The sequence below is a fragment of the Pimephales promelas genome, chromosome 5, assembly GCF_988280905.1.
Source record: "Pimephales promelas chromosome 5, fPimPro1.hap1.1, whole genome shotgun sequence".
Lineage (NCBI taxonomy): Eukaryota > Metazoa > Chordata > Actinopteri > Cypriniformes > Leuciscidae > Pimephales > Pimephales promelas.
In genome coordinates this window covers 13,323,913-13,339,667 of record NC_142773.1, presented here as the reverse complement: position 1 = coordinate 13,339,667, position 15,755 = coordinate 13,323,913, and the positions used below count along the sequence as shown (strand labels likewise).

Below are 15,755 nucleotides of genomic sequence, written 5' to 3'. Positions count from 1 at the left end.
ATTAATGTTACAAAAGCTTTACATTTCAGATCAATTCTGTTCTTTTGAACTTTCTATTCATCAAAGAATCCTGAAATAAAAATGTAAAAACTGTTTTCAACATGGATAATAATCATAAATATTTCTTGGGCATCATATTATAATACTTTCTGAAGGATCATGTGACACTGATGCTGTAAATTCAGCTTTGATCACAGGAATAAATTACACTTCACTATATATTCACATAGAAAACTGCTGTTTTAAATTGTAATAATATTTTACAATATTACTGTTTTGTTTTTTGTTTTTTTGTATTTTTTATCAAATAATTGCAGCCTTGGTGAGCAGAAGAGACTTCTTTTAAAAACATAAAAAATCTTACCGATCTAAAACTTTTGACCGGTAAAAAAAATACATATGTTATATACAATATATATGTTTTTTGAATGTAAACTCAGTAATGAGGCATTTCCAGGAACTGCCACCTGCAAAAAAAAAAAAAAAGGGGGGGGGGGGGCAATTCATGAGAGTTTTTCAAATATCAGCCTCTGTTAACATCTCACTTGATTTTATGTACATTTTTGAAAAACCCTCCAAATGACGATATAGGAAAGCTTGCTGTTTCATGCTTCAATCACTGGTGCCAAAGAGAGGAAATGTGACAGTTTTACTTGAAATGTGACATTAAAGGGAAAAAAAGAGGAACATTCCAGTTTAATGCAAGTTAAATTATGACCTGTCAGAAGAAGAAACAGAAAATATCAAGATTATAGTGAAGCACTTAGATGGACATTCATTTTTTGATGCTTATAATTTCATAAAATCATTAACATTGTTTTTTGAGATCATTTTTTTCTGTCACTTTAGGCTTTTTAATTTTAGGTTTTTAATCATTTTACCACAGTAAAAGTTTGTTAACATTATCTTTAATAAATCATTTAAATATCAGTCCAATAAATATTTTTAAACCCTTAGCTTAAAGGTGTGCTATGCATTATAATGCTGTTGAGCTTGGGCGGGATTTTAAAGTCGGAATGAACTTCTGATTTGTGATGTATCCCGCATTGCGATGAATCAGCTTCTTGAACAAGAGCAAATGTAGTTTGGGACTTGATTCTGTCAATGGGGAATTGATTGTGGTTTGCTATTGGTTGATCTCATGTGATTGACAGATTGCCCCGCCCTCGTGCCAGTAAACACATCATCAAAGAAGAGAAAGAGATGAGCCAAGAGGGAGGGGAAGTTATTTTAATTAAAGATTATGAGGGCACATAATAAAAAATAATAATAATGATGATGATGTGCATGAATAAACGAATTATAATAAATTCTGCAACATTCTAATTATAAAAATAATAATTGTCAATTTTGATTTCATGGTGACTTTGCTAATTTTGGGGGAAGATACACTTCAGGGAAAGATGATTTTTTTTTCTCCTTACCAGTGATGGCACGAATCTCATCTAAGGACTTTTTGATGAATGGCTTTGCTATCTTTTATTTTGTCATTTAATCTGACTATCGACACTTGAGATTTAGTCAGCCGAAACGGTTAATTTATTTAATTTGGTGTCTAAATAGTGAATATTTCTGTGTGTTTTGTACTTTTTTTTAATAATTACGATAAGAATCATCTTTGTAATTAATGGGGTTATTATTCAGTTTTTCCATGAATTAGATGTACATTTCAGACATATTAGACATCATACATATTTAGTATTTTAATTTAGATGACACTTTCGAAATGTAGAAATATTAAAAATTACATCAGAAGTAATTTATACATTATGTAAAAGTATGCGATTTTAATATTTTAATGTTTGAGATTTATATAACTAACTAAATTGGAAAATGTAAATTTACTATAATAACACATTGGCTGATGCATCATCATCGCCCTGCACATCCTTAATAAATAAGTAAATACACATTAATCTTCTCCCATACTTATATGTCCCTTCACCTTTGTCGTTTGTCCCTTTTTCTTTTCCTTTTTGTTTCAATTTGTTTAATTTCAGAAATTCGTTACGTTATCAACAATGCATACCACAAATGTTGTCAGACTGATGTTAACCTGGGATATTTTTTAATATTTTTATTTTACTAATTTCTTTGGAACGTTGCACATGGACATCTCTTCATCTCTTTACCCTTCTTTACGTGTTTCTGCCAAATGTTTATGACTGTAAACGAGAATGGAGCTAAATTTAAAATGCTGTTAAAGTGACAATAGGGGCTTTACCGAATAAGAAGGTTCAAGATTGTTATCCTGTCCCTCACACTGTTTGTGAAGTAGCCTATGTCTGCGTAAATCGAAACGTGCGTTAATTCCCAATGTATGCAAGCATCGTGTCCTAAACTCCAGGACTCAATATCTGTGATACCACGGAAATTACAAAACACATGGGCAGCGGGTTGTTTTCATTTGAGTTAATATGTTTCGAAAAGGGAACTCCCATACCTCCAAAAGATGTATAAAAAGGACAAATCCTGATCCTAAGCACTATAATATGCAACAGCTTAACGCAACAATGCTGCCCAGGCTCTGTACTTGTAAGTAGGCTATTGTTACTGTTTTTAATCTACAAACGATCCCGGCTCTAGTGTAGCTGTCCAATTTATCCTTCACGTTTTGTGAAATGTTATGTTGTTTTGTTAAAGATGTGTCAGTAAGCATCCTGTGCCTCGCGCTGTGTCGCTGTGGCGTCGCCGGTCCGGTCGGAGCGCGTGAATCTCCATTGAGCCTCACAGGAACGACGTGCAACGCGCTCGCGCGCTCCCTGCTCTGGAACGTGTCCGCGGTGCTCGCGATGGTGAGTGACTGTTATTCAATAAATCAGCAGGTTTCGGACACCCCAAATGGATGTCCACACACACAAGTAGTCTAATAATGTTTATTATCCGCTCACAGGACCACTTGTTCAGCGGGTTCGACTGCACACAGCAAAACGCAAAGGTGCACCTCAGGACGCAAACGGTGGCTACCTGCACACCGCAGGTAAGAGTGATGTCATTATGCTCTAATAGTGGAGCACACTTTCAAAATTATTATGGGTGCACTAATAAGCATTAATTCATGCTTAACTAATGCACAGATATACTGAGTTAATGTGTAACTAATGATTATCTAATAAGCTATTCATTAATGATTCCCACATTAGGAACTAATTAAGAGTCTGTAAGGTTAATGTACAAGTTCATACATGAATTGTTAGTAATTAATGTAATTGTGGATTAATTCCATAATAACTAATTTTTTAACTAATAGTGTTAAGTAGCCTAATGTTAATTACCATAATGAGCCAAAGCCTTGTATTTCAACTTCCAGAGCACTAATATGCATTAATACATGATTAATTACTTCATTGTTGGTGAAAATTCATGTGCAAATTACAACAATTACTAAAAGACTAGTTAATAATGATGTGCCTCAACAAGTAAAGTAAATATATAATGACTTCATTAGCTAATGATTAATTAAAGCAGACAACTGGAAGTTTAAGTGCTTTGACTAATTGTGCTAATTAACACATTAACAAATATGGAATTAATACACAATGACATTGAAATTCATGTATTACTTAATCTATTAATCATATAGACTCTTTGCTGATGCAGTAATCATTAATTAATGGTTTAGTTCTTTATAAGTTATACATTAACTCATGATTATCTGTGCATTAGTTAAGTAACACATTAATGCATATTAGTACTGTAAAGTGTTACCTAATTATTATTATTAGGGCCCAAGCCAAACCGGCAGAGGTCCTATTGTTTTACAAACAATTATTATTATTTCCTTTCAAAGTTTCAGGTACTTTTGGGGTCCTTAACATGCTCAAAAACTCTTGAAAATGTGCACACGCTTTGTAAAAGTCGATAATTAGGTCCAGGCACAAGTTGACGGTCTGAGGCACACCCTTTTTGTATGTTTTTTTTTTTTATGGCTTTTGCACTACAGTAACCAAATTACTATCAAGCCATGTTTACGGCATAGGCCTGCCCAACAGGAAGTCGGCTATTATGGGATGTTTGAAAAACGCATGGAATTTACTACTCCTCCTTGGGGATTCATTCGCCCCCAAACTCGAGAGCCCTCTCGCTGCAGAGCCATGGTGGAGAGTGAAGTCCAGCTGCCCCTCTCTGAATGTAATTTGGGGGTAGTGGGTGGTGCTAGAATACCCAACTACACCCGAACCCTACCTATAAATCTATCCCTCCACCTATTAGACATCCGGGAGAGAGGTGGAGATGCATGTCATTTGGCACTAGAGGTCTATGCGGAGGACCAGTTTGGGTCCCAATCTATTACTTTGTGTCCCGGGTCTGTTTAAAGGGTTAGTTCACCCAAAAATGAAAATTAAGTCATTAATTACTCACCCCCATGCTGTACCAACCCCGTAAGACCTTCGTTCATCTTCAGAACACAAATAAAGATATTTCTGATTGAATCTGAGAGCTGGATCAGTCCTATATAGACTGCCTAAGGGACTGGCTCTTGACGGCCCAGAAAGTCATTAAAGAAAAGGTTTAAATATTCCATGTGCCTACAGCGGCTCAATTATAAGTTTATCAAGCGACGAGAATACTTTTTGTGCGAAAAAAAAACATAAATAACGACTTTATTCGACTATTCTATTACTTCCTTATGGGTGCATGCGCGAGAACTGAGACGAGGACGTTCTCATTCGTCTACTTCTTGTTACCGGCTGCTCACCGCTTAGGAGTTTTACCGCCACCTACCGTATAAGATGATGTGCTGATGTAGCTGGAAGTGCAAAACTTTCTGTTTACAAGCAGAGGAAGATGCGCGCTGTACATACGCTTTTCAATTAGCGTATTTTCCGCACTATAAGGTGCACTTAAAAGCCTTTAATCTTCTCAAAAAACAACAGTGTTCCTTATAATCCGGAGCGCCTTATATATGGATCATCATTTTATACGGTAGGTGGCGGTAATACTCCTAAGCGGTGAGCAGCCGGTAACAAGAAGTAGTCGAAGGAGAACGTCCTCGTCTCAGTTCTCGCGCATGCGCCCATAAGGAAGTAATGGAATAGTCGAATAAAGTCGTTATTTATGTTTTTTTCGCACAAAAAGTAGTCTCGTCGCTTGATAAACTTATAATTGAGCCGCTGTGGCACATGGAATATTTAAACCTTTTCTTTAATGACTTTATGGGCCGTCAAGAGCCAGTCCCTCAGGCATTCTATGTAGCAGTGATCCAGCTCTCAGATTCAATCAAAAATATCTTCATTTGTGTTCCGAAGATGAACGAAGGTCTTACGGGGTTGGAACAGCATGGGGGTGAGTAATTAATGACTTATTTTCATTTTTGGGTGAACTAACCCTTTAACATTGTGTGTAATACCAGAGAACACTCGGCCGTGATCAGAGTCAGTGCTGTGTGTGTGTTTTGTAACCTGAAACTTGATGACAACTGTCACATGAATGTTTTCTCTGACACTGTGAATTTGTTTCTCTGAAATTGTGTTTAAAAGCATATATTTCAGGTTTTCATTATTAGGTTTGCTGCTGAATATAGATAACCAATGTATTCAAAAATCCCTACTGATCAGCCTCCTGTCTTCATGACAGTTAATTCTTGATTGCTGAATTTCGGCATTATCAAAAACATAATTTGACGACTATTATTTGTTTTTCACTCAACAGAACGCCGACTGTGCTCGCAGCACTGTCCTTAATATTGATGAGGTAAATTTAAAAAAGCATTCTTCCCATTCTTCTGTTTATTGGCTGCGTCTTTTGTCTTTTACACTGACATGTGTCTTTGTAGAATGAATGCCTGAAGAGAATTCTAGAAGATCTCCTCTACTATCGGGAAACTTTTCAAGCCTACTCGAATCCAGAGCTCAAAACAGTCGTCAGAAGCATCGATGACCTCATGCAGGTACAAACACCTTTACTAAACTAATGTTAAGTAACTATAACTGCGACGCTCTTTATTCTTGTTTTTTATTATTCTTTCTTTTTTCATCATAGAACTGTTTCTCTGTCTCTGTAATGGACAAATCTCCGGCAGAGGTAAAACCGGTTATATTTTTATGTTGCTTTTAATACATTCTTTTAACTTCTTTGATTTGTAAGTATGATTATGTTTTTTTTTTTTTTTTCAGGTGCTCATGGATCATCAAAACTCTTTTCAAGAGCGACTTAAGCTGTGCAAAGTCCTAAAGGGTTTCAACCTTCGGACAATAACAATAAACCGAGTTTTCAACTACATTTTGGCAAAATAGCAAGCTAGCAGTTGTTACCGGCCAATTTATTTTAGTTTACTGTTTCTAAAAGGAATGATTATTTATTATTAAGTTATTTATTGTATTTAAGCATTATTTATTTATGGAGTAATTTATGAAATTTTGATTTGTCTCTTGCTGTTTTATTAAAGGTGGACCTTGCATTTCAGCAAAACTTTGTACTGGTCATGATTTTCCATAGTAAGATATCATTTGTTAATACTGCAATATAATTTGTCTTATAAATTGGTGGAAATATGAGCAAAGTCACAACAACAAACACATAATCTGAGTGAAAATACACAAAAAAACTGAAACACTTTTAAATTATTACAATTATTACCTTAATACCTTAATAACGACCGATAAGAAAAGAGATTTCTCAGGTTATCATTTCTTTCTATTTGTTTATCACTGTTATATTAAAAGTATAGTTCACCCACAAATGTAAATTCTTTCATCATCTACTCACCCTCAAGTTGTTCCAAACCTGTATGAGTTTCCCTCATCTGTTGAACACAAAAGAAGATATTGTGAACAAACATTTGATGGTAGCCATTTTTTTCCATACTATGGCAGTCAGTGACTGCTACTGTTTGGTTACCATCATTCTTCAAAATATCTTCTTTTGTATTTAACAGATGAAAGAAACTCACACAGGTTTGGAACAAAACTTTTATTTTGGGGTGAACTATACCTTTAACAAGGCATTAAAGTGGTCATGAATTGAGAAATCACATTTTTGCTTTTGAGATCTAAGAGGTCATCGAGCATCATACTACAAGAATATCATGTACATTTCAGAACTGAAAACTTCCTTGTTAGTCCGAAACAGAGCGTCTCATTGTGGAATGTGCCATAGATAGGCTACGTGAATGAAAATCGACTCCTACTTCATCATTTGGCCCTGCCCATTGGATGACGAGTGAGATGTCAAGGAGAGAAGAGTGATACAGGATCACTCGATTAAAAATAGCATTACCTTCCAATGGATCCTAATGCGACTGTGGTTATTTTCAACAGTGTGAATGTCTCAGTTGAGCATTATTTGTTTGTTCGGTACATTTCACTGTGGATTCTTTGGTAAATCAGTCGCAATTTCGGACATGTTTTGCAAACAGACTTTTATAAAATGGAATCACCAGCAGGTAACTGTTCATTCTAATGCCTGATCTGTCATTCGAGATTTCTGATGTGTTCTTTGTCTATGTGTCAGTAAATCAAACTAGTCACTATAATGGTCGGATTCACATTTTTTCTCGAAGTAGGAAAAAAAACTTTAACTGTGATTAATTTATAGAAAGCAATCAAAGAACGCTCCCTATATATACAATAGCTGGAGCAGTTCTCTCACCGAAACTCCTGTTATATTCAAAATATCTCTTATTGTGTTTGCACCATGGACTGTTATGCGCATTGCACTGTTATGATGAAAGCATCTGTTAGTGTGCAGAAATCGAGTTGCAATGATGAGATCTCTGCATTCATGCGCTCAACATGTCTGTGATCGGCTACATGCTCATCACTGCAACCTTTCATGCCATGGGCTGAATATAGATCAAAATATAATGCTATAATCAACACTTTTTACAATTAGTTAACCTTGAGAACTGTAATAGTAAAAACGTGCTAAAAGTTTTCGAGAGCGTTGCAATGATGTCAGCCAATCACAGCACAGTGGGCGTTTACACTAAAGTCTCACAGACATGCCCCTTCAAACATAGCATTCAAATCAGAGGGCTAAAATCAGGGTTATTTCATAATTAGGACAACTTTTGATGTACAAATCATACTAACATTATTATAAGGTATAGTACTAAGATTCTAATTCTTCTCTGCTTCCCTACCTTTTCTTGCATGTAAAAATGGTCGACATTTTGCAGTTTCATCATCAGCGCAACCAAATATTGAGAAATTCTATTTTCTAGTTTCACTATTCTTAATGATCATACAAATGGTTTAACTGAGCTGGTGTCATAGCAAAAGAGGAAGTCTCCAACCACTGAATTACTCCATTGTAATTTCAAGAAATATTTTCAATATAATATGACAAAATTTGAGAATATTTTTTTCATCTTCAGCCATAGAAAGAGAGAGAAAAACAACTGGCTTAGAACATTTGCCGCACCCAAAAAAATAAAATAAATAATAATAATAAAATAATAATAATATGGTGTGGTATAATAATACTCATAGAGACGAGTTTGTTGAGGATCAGTGCCGATGGCTGTCGTGTGGATGAGGCCTTCGTTTTCGTCGGCAGTTGGCAGTTTCCTGTATTTTCTTTGTTCCTAGTTTCCTGCCAGTCTTTATGGACACTTAATCATCTCACCTGTTTGTCATTGTCTCATCATCACTGTGTACCTAGAGTATTTAAAGGGCTACTCCACTTTTTTTGGGAAATAGGCTCATTTTACAACTCCCCCAGAGTTAAACAGTTGAGTTTTACCATTTTCGAATCCATTCAGACGATTTTCTGATATTTATAAGAATATCAGTAACCAGACAGTTTCTGGTCTCATTGACTTCCATTTTTTTCTACTATGGAAGTCAATGAGATCAACTCAACCTCACTCTCATCACATGGAAGAGCTGATTTTGCACTCTTCCTTTTGCCCTGTCTGTAAAATATTGCTGTTTTCATTTTCTAAAAAGAAGAAATCATTTTGTTATATATACATAATGCAACCTATACTACAATAAACACTTCAAATAAATAAATAACTGCAATCATATTGTTGATGCTACTAAAAAATCCCCTTTGAGAAGAGATTCTAGGTTATTAGAGCAGTTTCTGGAGCACAACAAGAGTTGTGTGAGGGTGAAAGACAGTTGAAGGGCATTCAAGCACCTCATTGGCTATTCCCTTTTAATTCAATTTTAATTTCTGAATAACAGGGAATGAGTAGAAATTAATTTTTTGCCATATCCCCATGAGAAAAAGTTATATAACAGAATTGATACGCCTTACTTTTTTATGCAATATGTGGGTAAAATATTTACATCCAATACAATGGTAGGCTATACACTGTATTTAATTCGCAAATAATGTATTCCTGGGGCAACATGTAATGAAAAAATCAAATGTAATAATGGGAGTAGGCCTAATAATTGTTAACATTTTAATAATCGGTATCAAATAGAAATATTGATGTATAATTTATTTCCCTATTCACTCGTTGTGTTTCCCAAAATGCCAGTCCCAAAAATTATTGGACATGTTGGACACAGTGGACATGTGTGAAATTGATCCCCAACAGAAAGTCATCCTGATTAAACATAACGTTTTCCTGAGAGGTTGGTTTACAATTTGAAAAGTAGGATATAGCCTAGTCAAATTTAAAAAATAATCAGAATGAATGTAGCCTACTCTTATATATCCATGAGTGCTGCATTTGATCTCTAAATTAAATTAATGTCAACCAATTTTAAAGACCAAGGAGAAGTTGTTTTCATGGTGAAACCTCCATGATTGATGCAGATTTTATTGATTGCGTCTGATATTTTATTTTTCATTATTTGAGGTCCTAGCCCCTGGATGATGATGTTCTTAAAGTCCCCGTGAAATCAAAATTGAACCTATTTACTTTGCTAGCGCATATTACTAGTCTTGTGGTGAACAATTAATCCGTGCAAATGAATATATATTAAAAAAATGTTTTACCTTAGTAATCTTTAATCAAAATCTGAAAAGTTACTTCCGGTCTGGAACGGTTTCTTTTTCTGATGACGTAGGTTTCACAGTTTGGGTGGGGAGACGCTTAACCACTCCCCTCAAACCGTTAGTTTGCTATGAGCGAGAGATGGAGAGGAGGAGCGCTAGAGTAAAACCCTGCCCTCTGTTCAATATTCCGTTTCACTTGGAAATACGTCACAGCACTGGAGAAAAATCGTTTGCAACTTCCGGTTCACGGGGACTTTAACCTCCTATCTCTGAAAAGCATGTGCTTGTATGGTGTCAGAGAGAAATTCACTTAAATATAATGTCCACTACAGTGGTCAGTGCGTGGACAAATGTATATTCTGTGTCCCAGAAGAATATGGCAACCTTAAGATTTTTCAGGCAGGATTTAGGACCCAGCGGCCGCCGGCCAGGTTCTCTCCGTCACATCAGGGCAGCTCAAGGCTAACAACCATCGGAATGAAAATGCCGTCGTCTTTACTCAACATTACGCTGCTTTCATTTATACTGTTTTTTATTGCATTACATTTCGGGGAGGTCTTAGCTGAGGACAAAGGACGAGGTAAAAAAATGTTAATACATTTAGACAATCGATCTAGAACAATCCCTATCCAAGCTAGCCGTGCTAGCGTCAGACCACCGGCTTCTGACCCGGAACGCGGATCTAATGCAACTCTCGACTGACCGAGATAAACTCACTACTATCTTAGTAAGGGTGACTGTGTGTTGTTACAGCATCTCCGTATTTTGTCAAATCAGTGTGTTTTGTTCAGATATGAGCTCATCTTTAACCTGAGTTGGTGGGATTTTGCAATCCAAAAAGGATCAAATGAATTTAGAGTTATGAATGCTGAACGTCGTCAGAGAACAGTCATTGCATTAGGAAATTGGATGAAATACTTTAATAGGATCTCTGATCTCATGAGCTTTGTGTCAGATCTCTTTGTTCTGATGTTATAGTCCTGGCTTGTTCCAGGTACACTGGTTCTCAACCGGATGTATCATGTTACATATGCATTTGTTTGTATTTATTAAAGGATTTGGGGACCATATTCACTGGAGGACCCTTGAAGATGGGAAGAAGGAGGCTGAAGCAAGGTAGCCTATATATGACTGTAATACCCTTTCATCTCTGTGACATTGTGGTTTAAAGGGATAGTTCATTTTGAAAATAATTTTTGAGATGTTTTAGCTTACCTCAAGGGCATCCAAGATGTACGTGTCTTTGTTTCCACAGTACAATTTTGATATTTTTAGGTCAAACTGTTCTTGTCTGTCAGTCATATAATGGAGGTCTATGGTCACCACTTCAAAGAGCATGCACAGAGAAGTCCAAATGAAACATGATTTAATGACTCGTACAATACCATTCATTTTCAATGGTGAGCAGGCGACTTCCGGCGACCGTTGGCGACCGGAAGGGCGTGTCCAGCTACGTGACAAAGTTGAGAAATTTTTAACTTTATGCAAATGTGGCTGTGATTACAAGAGGTAAAAACGATATAAATACTGTTTGTTTTCTCACGCAAACCGCTCGTTTCGTGTCTTAGGCCATCAAAGTGTACTTACATTTACGAGTCATTAAATCATGTTTAATTTGGACTTCTCTGTGCATGCTCTTTGAGGTGGTGACCATAGACCTCCATTATATGACTGACAGACAACAACGGTTTAACCTAAAAATGTCAAAATTGAAAATACTGCAGAAACAAAGAGACTTACATCTTGGATGCCCTTGGGTATATCGAAATATAATTTCAAAGTGAACTATCCCTTTAAATGTCTATGAAAGGTAGGCCTGAACCAGTCTTTCAGAAATATAATCAGGTCATGTGTAATCCCATAAACCTACTGTATCTTTGATTTTTGTTCTGTCCAGTGGACTCCCTCTGATGGTCATTGTTCACAAGACTTGGTGTGGCGCCTGTAAAGGTATTTCTTCTGTCAGAATATTTGTCATAAGAATGGAAATACTTAAGTATTTCAAAATAATATTCAAAAGGTTGGGGTCAGTTTAATGTTTTTGAGAAGAAAAAACACAATATTATGTAAGTAATAAGTAATGGGAACAACATAAAAAATAATTCACAGTAAGGTAACATCTTATTACAGTTTAAAACAACTCTGTTCCTATTTGAATATATTTTAGACTATTTATTCCTGTGATCAAAGCTGAATTGTCATTACTCCAGTCTTCAGTGTCACATGATCCTTCAGAATTCATTCTAATATGATGATTTGATGCTCAAGAAACATTTCACATTATAGCCAATGTTGAAAACAGTTGTGCTGCTTAAAATTCTCGTGGAAACTGTAAAAAAAGAACTGCATTTAGTTGAAATAGATTTTTGTTTTCTGTTACTTTTGGTCAATGTAATGCATTCTTGCTGAATAAAACTATTAATATATTTAAAAAAAAAAACTCACTGACCTAAAACTTTTGAACAGTAGTGTATGTTTGGCCTATTCTGTTACCTTGAAGTGTACATTAATGTTGTAAAAAATAACTTCAGCACTAAAGCCCAAGTTTGCTGAATCCAAGGACATCTCTGAGTTGGCCCACAACTTTGTCATGATTAACTTGGAGGTGAGTAATATTTTCCTTTATTTATTTATTATTATTATTTATATGGTAACACTTTACAAAAAGGTTTCATTAGTTAACTACTTTAGTAAAATGAACTGAACTTCTACTGCATTTATTAATCTTCTCATTACATGTCCCATGTGGCTACAGGATGAAGAGGAGCCTAAAGATGAGGCCTTCAGCCCAGACGGTGGTTACATTCCCAGAATACTTTTCCTGGGTAGGTTATATACATAAACAAATCGGCTAAGCAAATGCACTAGTTCAGAACATCAACCATTGCTTAAAGGTGGGTGGACTCCATTTCCTTTATCATTAAAAAAGTTTATTCCTACAGAAATCTCATCAGTTTTCTTGATGAAGGCTATATTAATGGTCTAATAAAAGCAGTTTTATTTCATTTTACATGGAGGGAGGGAAGATTCAGTGTCTTAATGGGTGGTGAAATGTTGTCATCACATAACCAGCCAAATAAAACTACCTTTACCAAATTAAGCCCACAATATCATAAGTAACAAAACATTTTACTCGTGTGATGCTACATCCACAGCACTAGGTGTCAGTAAATGGCCAAGGTGACTTTCACAACATAGATGAAAAAAAAAAGTCTGTTACTCTTTGTTAGATCCCACAGGTAAAGTCCACTCGGAGATCACAAACAAGAATGGAAACCCAAACTACAAGTATTTCTACAGCAATGCAGATCAAGGTAAGACATTTTTACTTTGAAATATGCAGGAAACAACTAAATATCTTTCCCCAATGAGTCTGAATTGGTAATACCATAAATAATGCACTCTATTGACTTTAGCTGAGCATGAATTTTAGTTTTCGTCCACTTTGCTAATAGTGTAACATGCTTTTCGAATAGCAAAGCAGGATTGACAGTGTGTGCAGTCCATTCTGAAGATAACATTTGAAAACCAAATTAGACTTGACCTCGCGTCTCTTCCATGTGCAGTTGTGGCTAGCATGAAGGAAGCTCAAGAGAAGCTGACTGGAGATGCCTTCAGGAATGCTCACGTTGGTGACGAACTTTGAGAACGGAAGAAGTGGCATGGGAAGATCTCAACCGGCACACTACATCTCTCCGCTGGGCACTCTCCATCCATCTGTTCATCCCCAACCTCAACTCCTCCTGGGATTTCATTTGACCTGCTATAGCACAAGAAGCTTCAAAAATGAAGGAATTCATAACGCTGTCCATGTCACATAAAGGATGCTAAAACAGGGCTTTTTTGTTTTCTTTCAAATTCAAAGCGTGCGTGTCCTATGTTGATTATTCATGTCGGAAGCGACTTCATTCTCAAGGCACTCCACATTTTGTCCGACTTAGAAACATTTAACACAGGCGATTCTTGTGCTTCCAAGCCATATCTTGCAAGCTGTGGTGAAACTTATCCAGTTACCCAGTTGCATATATGAAGGGCCTTATAATCCCCAAAACTGTACCCACCTAAATCTAATATATGATTTGTTTTCATGAGTGTGACAGATCTATTATGTTAAGGCTATTATAAATGTATTAGAAAAGAATTAGTCCTCAATATATGGAGTTGCCTTTGGTTTAAAAAGAGATTTTTACTATTGACAATACTTGTGATTTAAGGACTGTAAGGTAAACTGGCTTTTTTTTTTCTTTGGGACTGAGGGAATTGTCTTTCTTCACCATACTGTATTTTTTACCAATATGTAAAATGAGGCTACAAATAAAGTTGATATAAAATAGTGTAATGTGGTTATTTCAGTGCTAGCTTATATAGAGTGGAGTGACTGATGGTACTTTATGGAAATATTGTCTCTCAGGCTCTTCTCCTTGGTGTTTTCGGATTTTATAAAACAAATTTAAAAATGATGTGCTACATTGTCTCAGCTGTATTTCGAGCACTATAAATAATTTTGACGCATTGTTGACAAAAGCAACAGTTTAAAAAATAATACAATTATAACAATTATACAATTTATATATATATATATATATATATATTCAACATGGATCCAGTAAATGCGTCTAAATTGACAGAAAAGACATTTATAATGTAACAAAAGATTTCAGATACAAATAAATGCTAACCCTAGACTTTTGACAGGTTGTGTAATGCAAAAAGTATTATTTTGTTTTTGATGATTTAAGGTTTCCAAACATTTGGAGAAATTTACCTTGAAATTATTGGAACACTCTTGGAGGAAAAGGTTAAAGGAGTAGTTCACTTTTAAAAAAAACTTTTGCTGATAATTTCCATATAATGCACTTCAATGGGAACCAAACGGTTCAAGGTCCAAAAGACAGTTTCAGTACAAACTGCAAAAAAAGTTTGTTTCAGTACAAACTGCAAACTGTTCAAAGGGCTTTAAATGATTCCAGACGATGAATAAGGGTCTTATCAAGCGAAACGATCGCTCATTTAATAAATAATAACGTTTTAAGTTTTATAAGCACAAATGGTCCTCTTGCTCTGTTCTGTGATGCGCGTTTGTGACTCTCCTATTCAAACTCGTTTTTCGTGTCATTTGGTTCATTCAACGAACGAAATGAACGAGTTGACTCGGGAAAAGATTCGTTCATTTTGATGAACGAGTTTGAACAGGAGAGTCACGAACGGCATCACAGAACAGAGCAAGGTGACCATTTGAGCTTATAAAACTTAAACTTTTTTTTATTTTAAATGAGCGATCGTTTCGCTTGATAAGACCCTTACTCATCGTCTGGAATCGTTTAAAGCCCTTTGAACAGTTTGTACTGAAAGTGTCTTTTAGACCTTCAACCGTTTGGTTATCATTGAAGTCCATTATATGTAGAAAATCCTGGAATGTTTTCATCAAAAACCTTAATTTCTTTACGACTGAAGAAAGAATGACGTGGACATCTTGGATAACGTAGGGGTGAGTAAATTATCAGCAAAAGTTTTTTTAAAAGTGAACTACTCCTTTAAGACACTTTAAAGGGTTCTCACCATGGGATCATTTTACGCATTTAGTTTTAATTGAAAAAAATAATTTAAATAACCAGTGGAACATGAAAGTATTATGCAATCATCCTAAAATATTTCTCCTTATATAGAACGTTTTTTTTTACAAAGTGTTCTTTAAAACTGAATCAAGAACCTTAGTATTCTATGTAGAACCCAGTTTAACGTTTTTATTTTCAACCATTATTATTTTCATATATAAATAATTTCCACACTAAGGAGCAGTTTCGTCTGAAAGAGTTATTAAAAAAAGAAAAGAAAAAAGATTTTCGTTACAGCAT

The 15,755-nt window shown here is 35.5% G+C and overlaps 2 protein-coding genes across 2 annotated transcripts; both read left to right on the top strand.

Moving 5' to 3' along the window:
- The first annotated feature begins 2,185 nt into the window (after window positions 1-2,185).
- On the top strand, window positions 2,186-6,411 carry LOC120470279 (interleukin-12 subunit alpha). Its single transcript, XM_039659798.2, has 7 exons — window positions 2,186-2,535; window positions 2,644-2,795; window positions 2,894-2,980; window positions 5,653-5,694; window positions 5,777-5,890; window positions 5,983-6,024; window positions 6,117-6,411. Exons 1-7 carry the CDS (start codon window positions 2,418-2,420, stop codon window positions 6,234-6,236), a joined length of 675 nt encoding a protein of 224 aa, XP_039515732.1. The 5' UTR covers window positions 2,186-2,417; the 3' UTR covers window positions 6,237-6,411.
- Window positions 6,412-10,313: 3,902 nt separating this feature from the next.
- On the top strand, window positions 10,314-14,233 carry txndc12 (thioredoxin domain containing 12 (endoplasmic reticulum)). The gene is made up of 7 exons (XM_039659898.2): window positions 10,314-10,480; window positions 10,956-11,016; window positions 11,798-11,850; window positions 12,432-12,505; window positions 12,656-12,725; window positions 13,131-13,214; window positions 13,467-14,233. The coding sequence occupies exons 1-7, from the start codon at window positions 10,378-10,380 to the stop codon at window positions 13,544-13,546; spliced, it is 525 nt and encodes a 174-aa protein (XP_039515832.2). The 5' UTR covers window positions 10,314-10,377; the 3' UTR covers window positions 13,547-14,233.
- The last annotated feature ends 1,522 nt before the right edge of the window (window positions 14,234-15,755 follow it).

Bases quoted from the DNA above. Each gene is read 5' to 3' on its own strand.
- LOC120470279 (XM_039659798.2), top strand. From the start codon at position 2,418: ATGTTTCGAAAAGGGAACTCCCATACCTCCAAAAGATGTATAAAAAGG. The intron at 2,796-2,893 runs GTGAGTGACTGT...ATCCGCTCACAG, and splicing joins TGTCCGCGGTGCTCGCGATG to GACCACTTGTTCAGCGGGTT. The intron at 2,981-5,652 runs GTAAGAGTGATG...TTCACTCAACAG, and splicing joins TGGCTACCTGCACACCGCAG to AACGCCGACTGTGCTCGCAG.
- txndc12 (XM_039659898.2), top strand. From the start codon at position 10,378: ATGAAAATGCCGTCGTCTTTACTCAACATTACGCTGCTTTCATTTATA. The intron at 10,481-10,955 runs GTAAAAAAATGT...TATTTATTAAAG, and splicing joins AGCTGAGGACAAAGGACGAG to GATTTGGGGACCATATTCAC. The intron at 12,506-12,655 runs GTGAGTAATATT...ATGTGGCTACAG, and splicing joins TTGTCATGATTAACTTGGAG to GATGAAGAGGAGCCTAAAGA.